The sequence below is a fragment of the Trachypithecus francoisi genome, unplaced genomic scaffold (assembly GCF_009764315.1).
Source record: "Trachypithecus francoisi isolate TF-2019V2 unplaced genomic scaffold, Tfra_2.0 Lachesis_group4, whole genome shotgun sequence".
NCBI classification, from domain to species: domain Eukaryota; kingdom Metazoa; phylum Chordata; class Mammalia; order Primates; family Cercopithecidae; genus Trachypithecus; species Trachypithecus francoisi.
In genome coordinates this window covers 73,692,587-73,708,121 of record NW_022681469.1, presented here as the reverse complement: position 1 = coordinate 73,708,121, position 15,535 = coordinate 73,692,587, and the positions used below count along the sequence as shown (strand labels likewise).

The 15,535-nt window shown below is 35.7% G+C and overlaps 1 protein-coding gene across 1 annotated transcript in view; it reads left to right on the top strand.

Moving 5' to 3' along the window:
* CALCR (calcitonin receptor) overlaps positions 1–15,535 on the top strand; it is a 62,524-nt gene that overhangs the window by 13,898 nt on the left and 33,091 nt on the right. Inside the window, exons 4-6 of the mRNA XM_033193493.1 lie at positions 723–835; positions 4,066–4,157; positions 11,898–12,024. Coding sequence (XP_033049384.1) covers positions 723–835; positions 4,066–4,157; positions 11,898–12,024 — 332 coding nt within the window. The remainder of the gene's footprint in view (positions 1–722; positions 836–4,065; positions 4,158–11,897; positions 12,025–15,535) is intronic.

Below are 15,535 nucleotides of genomic sequence, written 5' to 3'. Positions count from 1 at the left end.
TCCAATAGTTTCCATCTACAATCAAAAGTTTCATGTCTGTTAAAAAATTACAAGGTAGAGGCCGGGCGCGGTGGCTCAAGCCTGTAATCCCAGCACTTTGGGAGGCCGAGACGGGCGGATCACGAGGTCAGGAGATCGAGACCATCCTGGCTAACACGGTGAAACCCTGTCTCTACTAAAAATACAAAAAACTAGCCGGGCGAGGTGGCGGGCGCCTGTAGTCCCAGCTACTATGGAGGCTGAGGCAGGAGAATGGCGTAAAACCCGGGAGGCGGAGCTTGCAGTGAGCTGAGATCCGGCCACTGCACTCCAGCCCGGGCGAAAGAGCAAGACTCCGTCTCAAAAAAAAAAAAAAAAAAAATTACAAGGTAGAGTACAGGTAGCACTTTGGAGTCTGACCCATATCCATGTCTTTGGATCTAAATCCTGGTTCAATCTCAGTGGCTTTTCAAGCCCATGACTCCTCTCACTGTCTGCTTTGAATTTGTAAAATGAAGTTGACAATGCCTACTTCACATGGCTTTGCTACAGTTAAAATGAGACAATGCATATTAATACACTTTTGTATAACACATGATTTGTTATAGTCTCTATTGACATATTCACATTCAAGTTCTATAAAGTGATTAATATGTTGCAATGGCTTTTAAGCTTTAATTTATTATTTTTCCTTCTTGGGATTTTGAGATATTAGTATAATAATTGTTATGTTTCATTAACAGAAAAGGTTACAAAATACTGTGATGAAAACGGCGTTTGGTTTAAACATCCTGAAAACAATCGAACCTGGTCCAACTATACTATGTGCAATGCTTTCACTCCTGAGAAACTGAAGGTAGGTTATTTTTCACATTTCAGTATTGAGTGAGAATGTCGTTATTTGTACAAGGAAATGGACATATAACTGTAAAATATCTGCTACCAAGAAGCCAACAGATTTTGTGGAAAGAAATCATATGATAACTGGTAAGTTCTAGGAATCTCTAGAGCAGCATTAGAGAAAATGACATTTCACTTCTTGGTTGGCACTCAGAGTCAAGAGTCAATTGAAGTTCCATGAGCATACAGAATCAGTCCATTTATGGCAGGGAGATAAGTGTCCATAGAGCAGATGAATGGATTCCCAATGATGCCAGAAATTAGGCAACATTTCAAGGGACTCTCTAACATCTCACTTTTCCTGGAAGAGTTTCAAAACTACAGATTTTTCCACAAGTCACAAGATAGCATGCTTCCCCTGTGTTGGCCATGACCTTAGTTTTACAATAAGGCACAGAAAGAACTCCTAAAGTGGGGCATCTCCTCAGTCCGCTAATACAGGTATGGCTGCTTAGATTATTTTCAGTGGAAGTTCATTCTTATTTGTTAGTACTTGCATTTTACTGTCTGTTAAATATTTTGAATATTATCTCTGCTTAGAAACATTCATCTAAGCAAATGGTGGGGGAACAGATGCTCTTTCTTCCTCAGATGCATCAAAAATCTGAAAAGTTCACTAAGTCTAACCAGCCTCCTCACCGCACAGAACTAGGAGTTACAGTTGGTCAATGTTTAGCTGTGCAGGGCATCTCTAAGCAACCCTGCTGACTCTAACATAAACCTAGTATTTCCGTCAAAGATAGGCCTGTATACTAAATAATTATTCAGTTGAAAGCTAAAAGCACACTAGTGCTTTTGTTTGTTGTTGAGATGCTTTCAGGGTGTAGAAAAGTTTTCTTTTATTAAAAACAAAACAAATAACAACAAAAACAAACAAGATGAACATATAGCTTAGAAACCAATTGAATAGGAGGGACACCTCATCACAAGCACAGACTAAGGCACCACAGTCAGTTATCTCTTTACAAATGGTTTAGTCACCCTGAGAATCAGATGCATGTCTACACCCTAATGGAGAGCTGTTGATAAAGTCTGATTAATAAGCTATGTCATGGAGTAGTGAATTTTCTGAATGAGTGTTGATTATGATGTTACAGAAAAAAATTATACTCACATTAACCAAATTGTTGTAAGTGGTGCAAGTCCAAATAATTCTTAGTGTTGTCTTTGGACTTCTCACGTACACTGGCCACATCTGAGAAGGAAATAATTTAAAGAAGAAATGCTCCTCTCTAGGAATCTAGTACAATGTTTAAAATGCTTTCCACAAATCTTCTATATAAATATCGTCACATTAAAATTTGAAGGAACCAACCTAGAATTCATTAAAAAAAAAAACTCAACCTTGAGAATGACACAAGGATGGCAACTAAATTATGAGTTGTTGATTTAATCTTACGTATTTAGACAACTCTATTTCAGAAGAACAAATGTTTTTAAAAGGAGTATTCTGGAAGCAACTGAAAAGAATATGAATTAAGTTATATAAATTTTTCTTAGAAATAAAGTATGCAAAGATTTCTTAAAAGACTGACAGAAGAGGGGTGCAGATATATATCCAAATTAATTAAGGGGCAAGAGTGTTCTACGTAGTAAACTATTTAGAAGGAAGAACTTTTCTCCTGATATTGTCTACAAGTGAAGTTAGAAAAATAGCTAGAAAATGAATTCCTGGGAGAAAAGATAGGAGGTGAATGTTGTGTGTGTGTGTGTGTGTGTGTGTGTGTGTGTGTGTGTATAAGATTCCTAAATCCCTCCCAAGAAAGCTATCTGAAGATTTTATCAGCTCCAATTATAAACCTACTATTCTAACTTTATTAACATTTTCTGTAAGAGTAAAATGTGATATTAAGAGAGTGGTATCAGCAATGAAAATGCCCCCAAAATATGGAATGCCTGGTCAAATGATGCAACAGGCACAACTTAGGAGAAGCTAATTAGTCCATTTTGAAATTCTAAGGCCTAGAAAAGGAATGTTAATTTCAGGACAGCAATAATGCCCATAACCAAGAAAGGGCTCTGAACAGTTTGGGTGCATTTTAGCTGAGTTAGTGCTTCAATCCCAGACTCTTCCTAAGGAAATTGACAAAAATCAAAATATTCAAGGCTATACAAATCCCACATTTATTCCAGGAAATCAAAGAACTTCATAGAAGTTATTCATTCTATCTACACTACATTTGCATTCATACCAAGACCCAACAAACTGTGGAAGGAACTTAAGACCAAAAGTCAAGAGATTAAGGTACAACTACAAAATAATGTACAAATTATGCTCCACCAAGAAAAACAAGTGAAAACAAAATGCCTAGTTACAATAGATTCAAGTCTACTTCAATTACAGTTGATGAAATTGGCTAAATAGTACAAAATGCAAAAGCTAGTGTCAAAATAGAGTGAATGAGAGAGAGAGAGACCAGAAACATAGAAACAGACAAAGAGAAACAGAGAGACAGAGAAGACGGAGAGAGAGATGGGTGACTAGATCAATCGCTGTTTTCTCTGTGATAAAATTATATTATAAGGAAAGGAAAGATTGTGATGACTAGGAAAAAAAAGATGCTATGACATTATACATTTCATGAGAAGGACATTCTTCCAAGTCAACATAACATTATGGGAGAATAAATAAAATTAACCATGATTATGAAAAAAAAGAATTATCAAATGGCTGCCAAGGGGAAAGTTTGCAGCTTCAGCCAACTAAATACTAATGATATCATTTTAAACAAAGGCACAGCAACCCGCCACCATACTCTCCGCACCCTCTGTATATGCTGAGAGTCAGGAGAGCTTGGAAAGTTGATTGCTATTTTGCCAGGTCTGTGGTATAGAATTATGTATCCACTGTCTAAAAGATTCCAGAAGTTTAAAAGTACCAGGATTGCTTACTGGGCTTAGGGATGATAATTTTTAATGAATTTAAAGCTACTTCTGAAATATATTTTTGAATGAGGAACTTCATCTCAAGGAACTTTATTCTTTGAAAATGACCATTTATTTTCATACCATGAGTAAAGATAAAAATAATTTCATTGTCTGAAATATTTGTTATAATTGTAGCAGTTTTTTAAAAGGAGGAAAACATTTGTTGATTTAAATATGTTTAGAAAAATAAATGATTTTCTCTCTGATGAATCATTCATTCATTTTGTGTTTGTTTGTTTTTACTTTTTGTTGTTCCAGAATGCATATGTTCTGTACTATTTGGCTATCGTGGGTCATTCTTTGTCAATTTTCACCTTAGTGATTTCCCTGGGGATTTTCGTGTTTTTCAAGTAAGTACACTTACAGCATCTGCTCTTTATTTCCTCCTTTAAGTTATTGAAATAAATGGTGAATTCTGCAAGAGTGGAGGTGTGGAAGGGTCTTCAGCAAATTACAAGCAACATGCAACGTTAGGAGTCATGAAGTAGCAAGAAAAATGAAATGAATTTAAATATGTTTTTAATCCTATCTTTGAGGAGAAGGGGGTAAATTTATATCATTTTCAAAAGCGCTATGCCTTGAGGCTTCCCAAAGTAAGACAGTCCTGTGAGCCCATAAGTACACTGTTGTAACATGGTAAAGGTTCCATTCACCATGGGTAAGTTACCATTAAGGGTAGAGGAGAGGATTCTCCACCTTCTTTTACTCCCACTCTAATTTTTGGCGACCATAGCCACAAATCCACATATACCCTGCCTAATTATTTTTTGCTAGCATATGTAAGACTAAGGAATAAACAAGCACATCAGAGCATGTTTCTACAAAACCTAATTTAATAATGCTTGTCTTTAGGTTTTATGGTGCACAATTATACTAGAAAGCAAAATATGAGAAAATGCACAAGGAAAACTTGAATACTTTAAATTATCTTGTCATCTTACATGAATATAAAATAGGATCTTTACAGGTAATGGTACATTTAAGTTAGAAACTGTTATGTATGCTTTCATCACAACAAACCTTAGTGAAAACAAAGCACTCATAACATTGTCCTAGGCTGGCTTTCTGAAGTATATTCTCAAATGTAGATTCAAAGTAAGCCACATGTGTATTTTTTTCTAGACACACCATGGTTCAGTAAATATGTTAGAAACTGAAGTAAATTAGATAAAAATGAAATAATACATGTAAGGTGCCTGGATGCATGTCTGACACATAAGTGAAATATGTGTTTGATATCATTATTATTATTATTGGTAGTAATAATAGTCATGATAGTATCATAGAAATCATAAAGAAAAGCCCTTTTGCAGACTCAGATGACAAACAATCATCCACACTTAAAAAATGTGGTATGTGATTAAATGTACAGTGATTCACATATAGAATGAGGGGGGGAGAAAAATATATATGTATTTATCACCCCTGAACTATATACTTAAAATGGCAAAGATGGTAAATTATACATCTACGCTTTACCTCAAAAAATAAATTTAAAACATAGAATAATAGAATCTTAATTTGATTTTTGTTAAAATATTGTCAGGATAGTACTAAGGAAAATTAAACCAAGGGAAGAATAATCACCTGTGAATATATTCTTAGTACAATTACTATTTTTTCCTTCATCATTTTTCAATCTTTGTCTGTATCTTAGTCAAGATTCTTATATTGACTAAGCAATAGAAGTGAATAGTAATTTTTAACTGGATAGCAAATGATAACATAAGCAAACAGACAATGAGCTCCTTCCATAAGTGGTTTAACAAGAGAAAGACTGATAAACAAAGCAAAATGACATGAATTACTAATTACTCAAATTAGAATAGAAGAATATTTTCGATGATGATCAGAATACAGTATTCACACAACATGATTAATCTTGGAATGTCTTCATTTTTCAATTGCACTTCATTATGGCAAATAAACATATCATCATGGTTCTCAAACAAATTTTATCTTAAAATATGCCACTAAAGCATATTTTTTAAGTTTTTTAAATGTAATCATAAAAAAATTGAAAGAAAAATTTCCCAAATTTGTAATCATGCAACTAATTGTAGTTAGGACTTTAAAGGTAATAATGTCAAAAGCATTATAGATCTTAATTCCTTTTTTCTCCAGTAACTTAAATAAGTGAGGAGATGTGAAAGCCAAATCAGTAAAGAAATTAAGAATTTTTTTCAATGATCATTTCTATATTAAGCTACTGAAGATGGGTGTGTTAAAGTGCAGCACATGGGCAAAGTAGAATATTTCTCAACTCCAGTTAGTCCCAAAGCAAAATGATTCTGATCAAACCCTTGAGAGAGTGTGAGGACAGATTGTCTAGAAAGCACCCAACTTTGCCCTACTGTCTCTCAGTTCTAAGAACCAACTAAACAGCAACTTAAATCTGAGGAAGAAAAACAAGTCTTATTGATGTATCATCTGAGCCTAATAATGAGAAGAAATGAACTGAAATAGCTGGTTCTTCAGAGCAGACACAACAAGAAACAAATGACATACCAAAAACACATATGTTGAGGCGCCAAATATTCAAACCAAAAAAAGCTATATAAAATTTTTATACTTGTTTTCAACCATATCTTAAACCTTACCCAAACTAAAAATATAAAGGGCTTCTGTTTTCTTAAAATTTAAGTTCGATCCTGACCCTTTAATGTTTTTATATTTCAGAAACATTAAAAGTGATTGTGGAAGTAGAAAATAATACTGATGTATCACTGGAATTTATTTGGGAATTAGCAAACTTTTTCCAGAATTTATTTTCAAATACTCTACATCATCTTTAAGATCTTCACTGCACATTACAATAGAAAGTTTTATAATTTATGCACTTAAATGGCATCATCTGTGTGCAACCTGCGCAAAAAATATCATCACTCCCTTGCTTAATTCTATATTCCCAGGGTTAAGTAATTTTGCAGACTCCAAACAGTTTTATAAAACTTTCAGGAAGCCAGAGTGAAAATTCAGTTACCCAGCTCCAATTCTAAGAGCTGATGCCCCATTCATAATCATTCCACTGAAATCTCACTGTAAAGCCCTCAGAACTTCTCAAATGTACCTTATAAAAAGGAGGAACCCTGCAGCTGTCCTCCTGAAATGAGCAGGCCTAGGAGGCCTGCAGAGAAATTTAAAGTCACTGACCATACAAGAGGCTTTGGAACTGCCAATACCTCACTAAAATCTTGGGATATTACTCAGAATTAGTTTATTAAAGTATGCCTTTAATGTTAATGTAATTTTATTCTGAGCATGCAGGGGAAGGTAAAAGGCAGAACTATGTAAACTTAAAGCAAATAGAAATCATGCTCCTTGTGCTGTTGGAAAATTAATGTATAAATGTATATAAAGTCTTCATTTTAATAGAAGAAAATTGATCTTCTATACCTTCTTCCTAGAGAAAGAGAAAATGTAGAAAAAACGGTTTCTCAGGTTTAATTCATAGAAAAGTCAGCATTAAAAATCTTAACTGTTCAAAAGTTTAAATAATATTCAAGATGATATGCAGGTCATTTCTGGTACACCAGTTAAAGATAGAAGACAGCATTATTAGGATGGTATTTAGTTTAAAATCTTCACAGAAAAATTTGGAATGATAATATGGAAAGGGATTAAATATAAACATCAAATTAATTCAGCAAGATATCTTACTGCTAGATTCCAATAGTAAGTGTCAACAAGAGAGCTAAAATGACGATGCCCTTAGGGAAGACTGGTTTGGGAAAGACACATAAATGGACATTTATTTGAGATTGGTTCTTGACCATTTTCAGCAAATTTCCAATAATTCACTTATCCATAAATTTCAATTACAATTTATCAATTTGCTTTTCTGTGGAATAATCCTAAATATGTAAGCCTCTCATTGTATTACCTCATGAAAAGCATAACAGACCATTCATTAGCATTTATTTTGACTGATTGTTATCCATGTCTTTCTGATTGGTATTTTAAATATTATTCTTGCCTGAAAGTTGATAGAAATATAGTTTGGAAAACAGGCAGTCTCTTCATTTTATTGTCTACATTACATTACATTGGCCACATTGACCAAAAGCATATATAGGTAATCATGGAGGTCAACAAAAATGACTTCCAGTGGGACATACTGAGGGAAGACTGATTCCTCTACTACTTACTATTCTCTTTGTTCTATGTCACCTCTACATATTGGGTGGGTATATGAATCTTTATCTATACGTCTCTGGCTGCCTTCCTGTTGCTCCGAGGAAACCATGAAATCAATGGTATCAAAAATGGCCTCCTTTCTTCCAACTCACCACTGGCATGACAGACACCAAAGATAACTGTTGATCATACCATGGCATATTCTTCACCCATAGAATAGTGGTAATAGGAAAAGCAAGAATTTTGATTGAAAGAGAATTTATTAACGATAAGGATTTCGTGCTAAATCAAAAGGCATAAAGTCTCTTGTCAAATAGTGAAGATATATAATATATTGTATTCGAATTTTCCCAGGAGTTTTAATGCAATCCACTTCACTTCATTTTCTCTTTTCTTTTCAGTTCACATGTTATCATGAATAACATATGATCCTTAGGTAAACGAAAATGAAAAGTTACACTAGAAGATATGACTTGGGCTTGTACCAATTACAGAAATTATCCCTAATTCATATTTTCCCATGCACCAGGAACTTCACAACTTTTACTTTTTTGCTACTTTCTTCTTTTGCTTTGAATGTGACTATAATCACACGGTCTTATATATGAGATATATAAGAGAAAATACTGCTGTTCCTTACCCTGTGATAGCAAACTGATTTACACAATCGGCAAAACTCAAGACCAATATCAAATGCCATCTCATACAACTACAAGCTCCCAAAAAGTACACACTCACACACACATAGGGTACTAATAGCTTGAAACAAATGTGAAAGATTTACACCAGATAAACTATAACCATGAAAATGACTTTTTGCTTTAGCCTTAAAATGTGACATCTTGAGATTCATACTCAAGTAAATCATTATCTCTTCCTCACATTTGAATGACACCTTGATTGGTAGATTATGTTGTAGAAGTAGATTATGTTGTCTCAACCTTCTACTACTGGAGAATTTGTGGTACTTATGGTTTCCTGTCACTCAAATAATAAGCAATGTTCTGTCCATCTACATGTCTGGATTTTTTTAATCAAGGGAATAGAATATAGTAAGTGTCAAATTGGTGCTATTTCTACCTAAGACATCTCAGATCTGACAAAAAAATGTTGTCAGCTTCTCTCATGTTCATTTAAGTGACATACTTGTACCGAGGATTTTTAATGTTAAGTTCAATTAATTCTCTCTAGCATCCCACACCTCTTCTTCAGAACAATTTACAATAAAAGTAAATAAAAAATGGCATAGTATATAAGGGCCCTAAAGGCAAGAGTGCCTGTTTGTCCTCCATTATATTCCTGATATCTACCAGGTCTGGATCATAATGAGTGGACAATCACATATTTTAAATTATTGAATTAATTTTGAAAAATTTGCAGTACCTTCGACTCACTTCAAAAAGATGACTGTAAATGTTGTCAAGTTAGTATCATAAAAATTTTAAAACTCAATGAGCAAAAATTATATTAAAACTTTCAAAAAACAGAAACTCACGTATTAGTCATACTTCTCCTTTGGAGACTAGCAGTTTATCTAGTTATAAACTATCATTTTCTCTGTGTTTCCAATGAAAAAAATGTATGCTTTTATAGAGAGATACAGTACTCTTTATATATACTGTATGTATCTATATACAGTAGATTGTTTGTATGTATATATGCTGTATGATATATTTATTTTTAACTAGTGTTGAACAACAGGATAATGTTCCATATTAGCTAGTTAATATGAAACTGAAGAATCTGGCAAATGTTCAGTATGGTATGAAGTATAAAGTAGGAAATCATGTAGCATTTAATGTAATTCGTTGGTGTACTAGAAAATTGCTTAGTGGTCACAGCTCAAAACAGAACATATTTCTTAAATATATTTTTAAATTTAAACAAAATGAGGATTAAGCCCAATGATGTGTCAGACAGTGTTCTAGGTGTATAAAATAAATTCCTTTAGCACTTTCATTTTAGTGGGAGGAAAGGAGAGAATAACAGGCAATAAATAAACATATACTATGTCAGGAGGTGATAAGTGTTAAGAAAAAAAGTAAAGCAGCCACACAAGAGAGTAAGCTGGAGGTGGAGGAATATTTTATTCAGGGTGGCTTGGGTTTATACAGGAGAATGAAGTTAATGAAGTCATTTAAGCTAATGTACAACAGCAGATTATTGAGCTCTCCCCAGTCAAAAGAAAACCAGGCGTAAGAATACCATCACTGTATGATACATTCATTCATACTCCTTAGGTCTAGATAATGTCAATTCTCGTTGGCCTAAGCCAGGTTGAATTAAACAATGAATTCCATAATTAACCACCAGTGAGAATTATAAATTGCTCTTGTGACTATGAAAGATGGCAGGTCACAGATTCGACTGTGCTGATTGCAGCAGTCACAAGATGGAAGTTTATGCAGTATTAACGAGCATGAGGTTTCACATAAGTAATATTTTTGTTTAAATTTAAATTTGTAACCTACCTTTAGTGCTTTATAAAACCAGTTGGGTTTGATTTATTTAACAGACTTCCGCACTGCTGAATAGAGTAGTCCATAGAAGCGTGTGTGTAAGAGAAAGCTCTTTTCTAAATCCTGTCTTTATCAGAGCCTGCCTCATGGATGTAAATTCTACATCCTATCCCTGTTCAACAAGTTAAATTCTTAAAAATATTATTTATTAATGAGTTATTGTTTATCCTTCCCAAAAAGTTGAAAACTGTAGCTATCATAGTTAAAATATGCTCTAACAGCTGCCTTTATTACTTAAGTTTGCTTTTTGCTACGGATAGTTGAAAACTATTTTTCCTTTGAATTGGAAATATAGGAAGGCATTATAAGTAAACTCAGACCATTTTTGTATTTCATTTTTCCTCAGAATTTCCTTTTCAAAATTCTTCATTTCTAACTTTATTCCATGAAGATATTTTTAGGAATAGTTAGTGTTATGAGTCATTGGCATCATTAACTGCATGTTTTAAGCTTTCACATGGCAAATGACGTTATGCTAATATTTTTTGCCTTATCAAATATGATAAATGTAAGATTTTCATTTGTCTAGAATAATCACTGCAATTCTGTTATAGTCATGATGTAGGCTCTCTCTATTACATCAAAAACTGAAAATAGGATATTCAAATTAATGTTTGTTTATGTGAACATTCACACCAACACATATGTACAAGTTGATGAACTGGAGGAGAAAAAAATAAAAGCCCAACAAATTGCTTAATACCCAAAAGGTGGGGAATGACTCTGCCAAGAAACAGCAGCACTTAGATAGCTCTCACTGGATCCAAATCACAATATGCCTCATAATGACATTTCATTTGCACCTATTAAGAATTCTCTGCTTGTGTCTGAGCTCCACCATCAGGAGGGTTGGAAAAGAGGAACTACAGTGATGATTCTAGTTGGAATATAAGATATAAGAAGATAGTAACAGAAATAATGGAAGAGGAGGATGCCAGGAGATGTGAAGTACGTGTATACAATGACTCAAGGACATAGATTCGGTACCTTGTCACAGGCAACCTTGGTTCTCACTTCATGCTCTGTGACCCCAGTGGCCACATATTTTCTTCCTGGTTGCAACAATGAACAGTAGGCTCTTCATTTGAAGCACACTGCAAACCCTAATAGTTTCTAATCTAAGAGTCCTTCTGCTAACTAATTTTACAACATTTGTTATAATTAAAATAGATTTTATCACCCACTCTTTCAGTTATTGTATGAAGTCACCCTGAGGACTAAAAACTATGAGCTGCTATGATTGGAAACGTGTTTTTTTAAATCAGGCAGAAAAGTAGTAATAAATCTGAAAAAGGAGACCAGCCTTACTTTTTTCTATATGTTCTTTCATCTTTTTTTTTTAAAGAAAATATGAAAAATATTACCAAAATGTTTTTTTCCAGGTACTCTAACATTTTGGCACTGGTCAATGCTTTATGTTACTTTTTCTTCCAGGAGCCTTGGCTGCCAAAGGGTAACCCTGCACAAGAACATGTTTCTTACTTATATTCTGAATTCTATGATTATCATCATCCACCTGGTTGAAGTAGTACCCAATGGAGAGCTCGTGCGAAGGGACCCGGTAAATAATGCATAGTTTTGTTTTTACTTTTATTTTAAAGGATATAGTACCTGTAAATAGTGAACACGGTGTTCATGTTGGACTTAAACAGCTGTTTACATATGTGATCATATTTACTTCCACAGTCGAGTTTTGCATTTTGTGAGGCATGTCATTTCTATGTAGTTTCTGGAAGAAATTATTACAAGCTATAGTAAAGAACTGAAAATAATTGAATCATAAGCAGATAAGAATCATACAACAAACCATAATTTTTTTTTTTTTTTTTTTTTTTTTTTTAGACAGAGTCTCTCTCTGTCATTCAGGCTGGAGTGCAGTGGTGGGATCTTGGCTCACTGCAAACTCTGCCTCCCGGGTTCAAGCAATTCTTCTGCCTCAGCCTCCTGAGTAGCTGGGATTACAGGCATGCGACACCATGCCGGCTAATTTTTTTGTATTTTTAGTAGAGACGGGGTTTCACCATATTGGCCAGGCTGGTCTCTAACTCCTGACCTCGTGATCTGCCCGCCTTGGCCTCCCAAAGTGCTGGGATTACAGGCATGAGCCACTGTACCCAACCCAAACCATGCATTACTAAGACTGACCAATAATTTATTAACATCTATGACAAATGTATTGAGCACGTCTTGTGAACATAGATGATACTAGGTACACTCAGGCAGTGCTTCCTAGTGATCCTAGTGTGCCACAAGTGGTTACAGGTGTGCCTAGATATTGATCCCCTCTTCATTCTGATGCTAAGCTGGGCTTGGCCCAGTCATCTCCACTATGAGTAGCTATTCCCTTATGCTAATGAACCATACAAATATGATCATGTTTTGTGTCATTATGCTTTGAAAAAGGTTTATAATGACACAGGAAATCCAAAAGTTAGGGCAATAGGACATAACATCTCTGAAACTCATGCCCACATGCACAATTGCAACAAGCAAATATGGTGACTGTCCTCTTTCTATTTGAGTACTACAGAGAACAGGAGAGCTGAAATCATTTAGCTCCATTACTCAGAACCATTCTGGATTTCTTCTACTAGAATTGTCCTGAGAGTTGTTCAGAATAACCCGTATTTGTCATCACTCTTCTCTCTTTATACCCAAGATAGTGTTTTTCACAGTGATTTCCAATCCTGGCTGCACTTCAGAATCAACGGAGGAGATTTCGTAAATATGAAATAGCTACTGTCCCCGTGATACTAGAGAGTCAGTAGGTGTGAGGTGGAGCCGAGGAATATACCCTGAATATTTCTTCTGTGCTGCCAAGTTTGGAAATCATCAGCCAACTACTGAATGAAGCAAATAAACTGTCAGGGGAGGACAGAGGAGGAGCACCTTGAGGCTCTGCTTTTTCATTGATATCAGTCCCTGGTATTACAAACTAACAAAAACCAGAACTAAAAGGGATTTTGGAGGTTATTTATCCCTGACTCCTCATTTTACAGATCAGAAACTTGATGACAAAAAGGCAAAGCGATTTTCCTCAAATCATATAACTGATTGGAGCGGGGAGCAGGCACTCAAATTAAGGTCTCCTTACTCTCAGTTTTTGTTCTTTCCTTTGCATTATCAGATGTATCTCTGTAAATCAGTGAGGGCTCGTTTATACCAAACTGCTTGATTAGGTTTCCAAATATGCCAGATTAATTTTTTAAAAATCAAATCACTTTGGTGCTGTGATACCAAGTAACCATTTACTTTACAGAAATTTTTATTTATCAATCCAGTGTTTAAATAATTTATAATTACGGCTTCTATTATTTAATAGTTATTTTGCTCTCAGTAAATATTTTCATCCCAAAAAATCTCCAAGTGCTTCTCTGCTGTCTCCTTTGCAAACCTGCTTTCCTTAATTTTAACAAGTATTTTCCTTACTTGTTAATGGACTGTACTTTAATTAAATGATTCAAAACAGTTTAATGATGTAACTGTTTATTAGATTGAGTATGAAATTACCAATATTTGATAATTTTTGTTCTGCAAAATTGATGAACCCATATGTTTTATCCTAATGCAAATGTGGAGACAATACGCTGGAATCTAGTGACAGTGGGGACTATTACCACCCCAGGTCTGAATGGACAAGTGGAGGGAAAGGTGTATGAACCCGAAGACAGAGAGGTGGTGTGGTAAAGGAGGCCCTATGGAAACTGAGGACTTCTGTCTTAGGACACAGTCAGCCTGTGGCAACCCCACAAAAGGAAGTGGAGAAATAAATATCCCTTGTTCACTCACTCTCATCTTCCAGTCTCTACTGAGGGTCCCCATAGCTGAGTTCAACCAGAAACCAGAGGGCAAGGCAGCCCTGTTGGAGATGTACAGATTTATTTCTGTGGGCCCAGGGTAGTGGGAGCAGGATAGAAAGTGCATCTGGAAGCACAAATAGAAGCTATCTAGCTCGCAGTGAAGGGCCAAGGGATATTTTCATTTTTGTTTCTCTGCTTAACTGTTATGCAAGCATCTGTAGATAGCCTCATCTTTCAAAACTGGCATTTGACAATTCTGCCAACCCAATAACTAAAATGTGTGAAATCTGCCCAGAGCATGCATCCTGTGTAACAGTGGCATGGCATGGGAAAGCAGATTAATTTGGCTTCTAATGGCTCCACAGTGTTAATAATTTTTGCAGTATGAATATATGCAGAGAGACATTATAATCTATCTTTTAAAACCATGGCATCTGTTATCAGAGACAAAGTCCCATCTTACCTGCAGAATAATGTGACCAAATGTCTTTATCTTGATGAGTTTTCCTTTTTAATGTCAATTGATTTAATCTATGCAATATCCCAGCAACGGGTGGAATTATCCCCATTTTTAAAGCTGGGGAAACTGAGGCTCGGTGAGAGCAAGTGTCCTCCGAACCATGAGTACTTAAAGATGGGATTCAAACCCAGCCCTATCTCACACAGGAGCCAACCTCTCTCTTCTTTACCACTTGGTGCTCTTGATTGTCTTTATTTATTGCCCTAGAAAGATGTCTTCTTTTTTTTTTTTGAGGCGGAGTCTCGCTCTGTCGCCCGGACTGGAGTGCAGTGGCCGGATCTCAGCTCACTGCAAGCTCCGCCTCCCGGGTTTACGCCATTCTCCTGCCTCAGCCTCCCGAGTAGCTGGGACTACAGGCGCCCGCCACCTCGCCCGGCTAGTTTTTGTATTTTTAGTAGAGACGGGGTTTCACTGTGTTAGCCAGGATGGTCTCGATCTCCTGACCTCGTGATCCGCCCGTCTCGGCCTCCCAAAGTGCTGGGATTACAGGCTTGAGCCACCGCGCCCGGCCGATGTCTTCTTAATGAAATGGGCTCAGCCGTTCCAAAGTGATGGCTGCCCGTAACCAGACATGCCCGCTACAGTTAATTAGGGAAGCTGACCCCCACTGAGATGAAAACAGAGGTAGAAGCAATTAACTAAGAATCTCTCTGCAGAGAACAGTCACATTGTGGCTCTCCATTTCCCATTAAGAGTGGAAACTGTAGGAAAGTTACTCTCTGTAGGGGGTAGGCCAAGAAATGAGGCTTCAG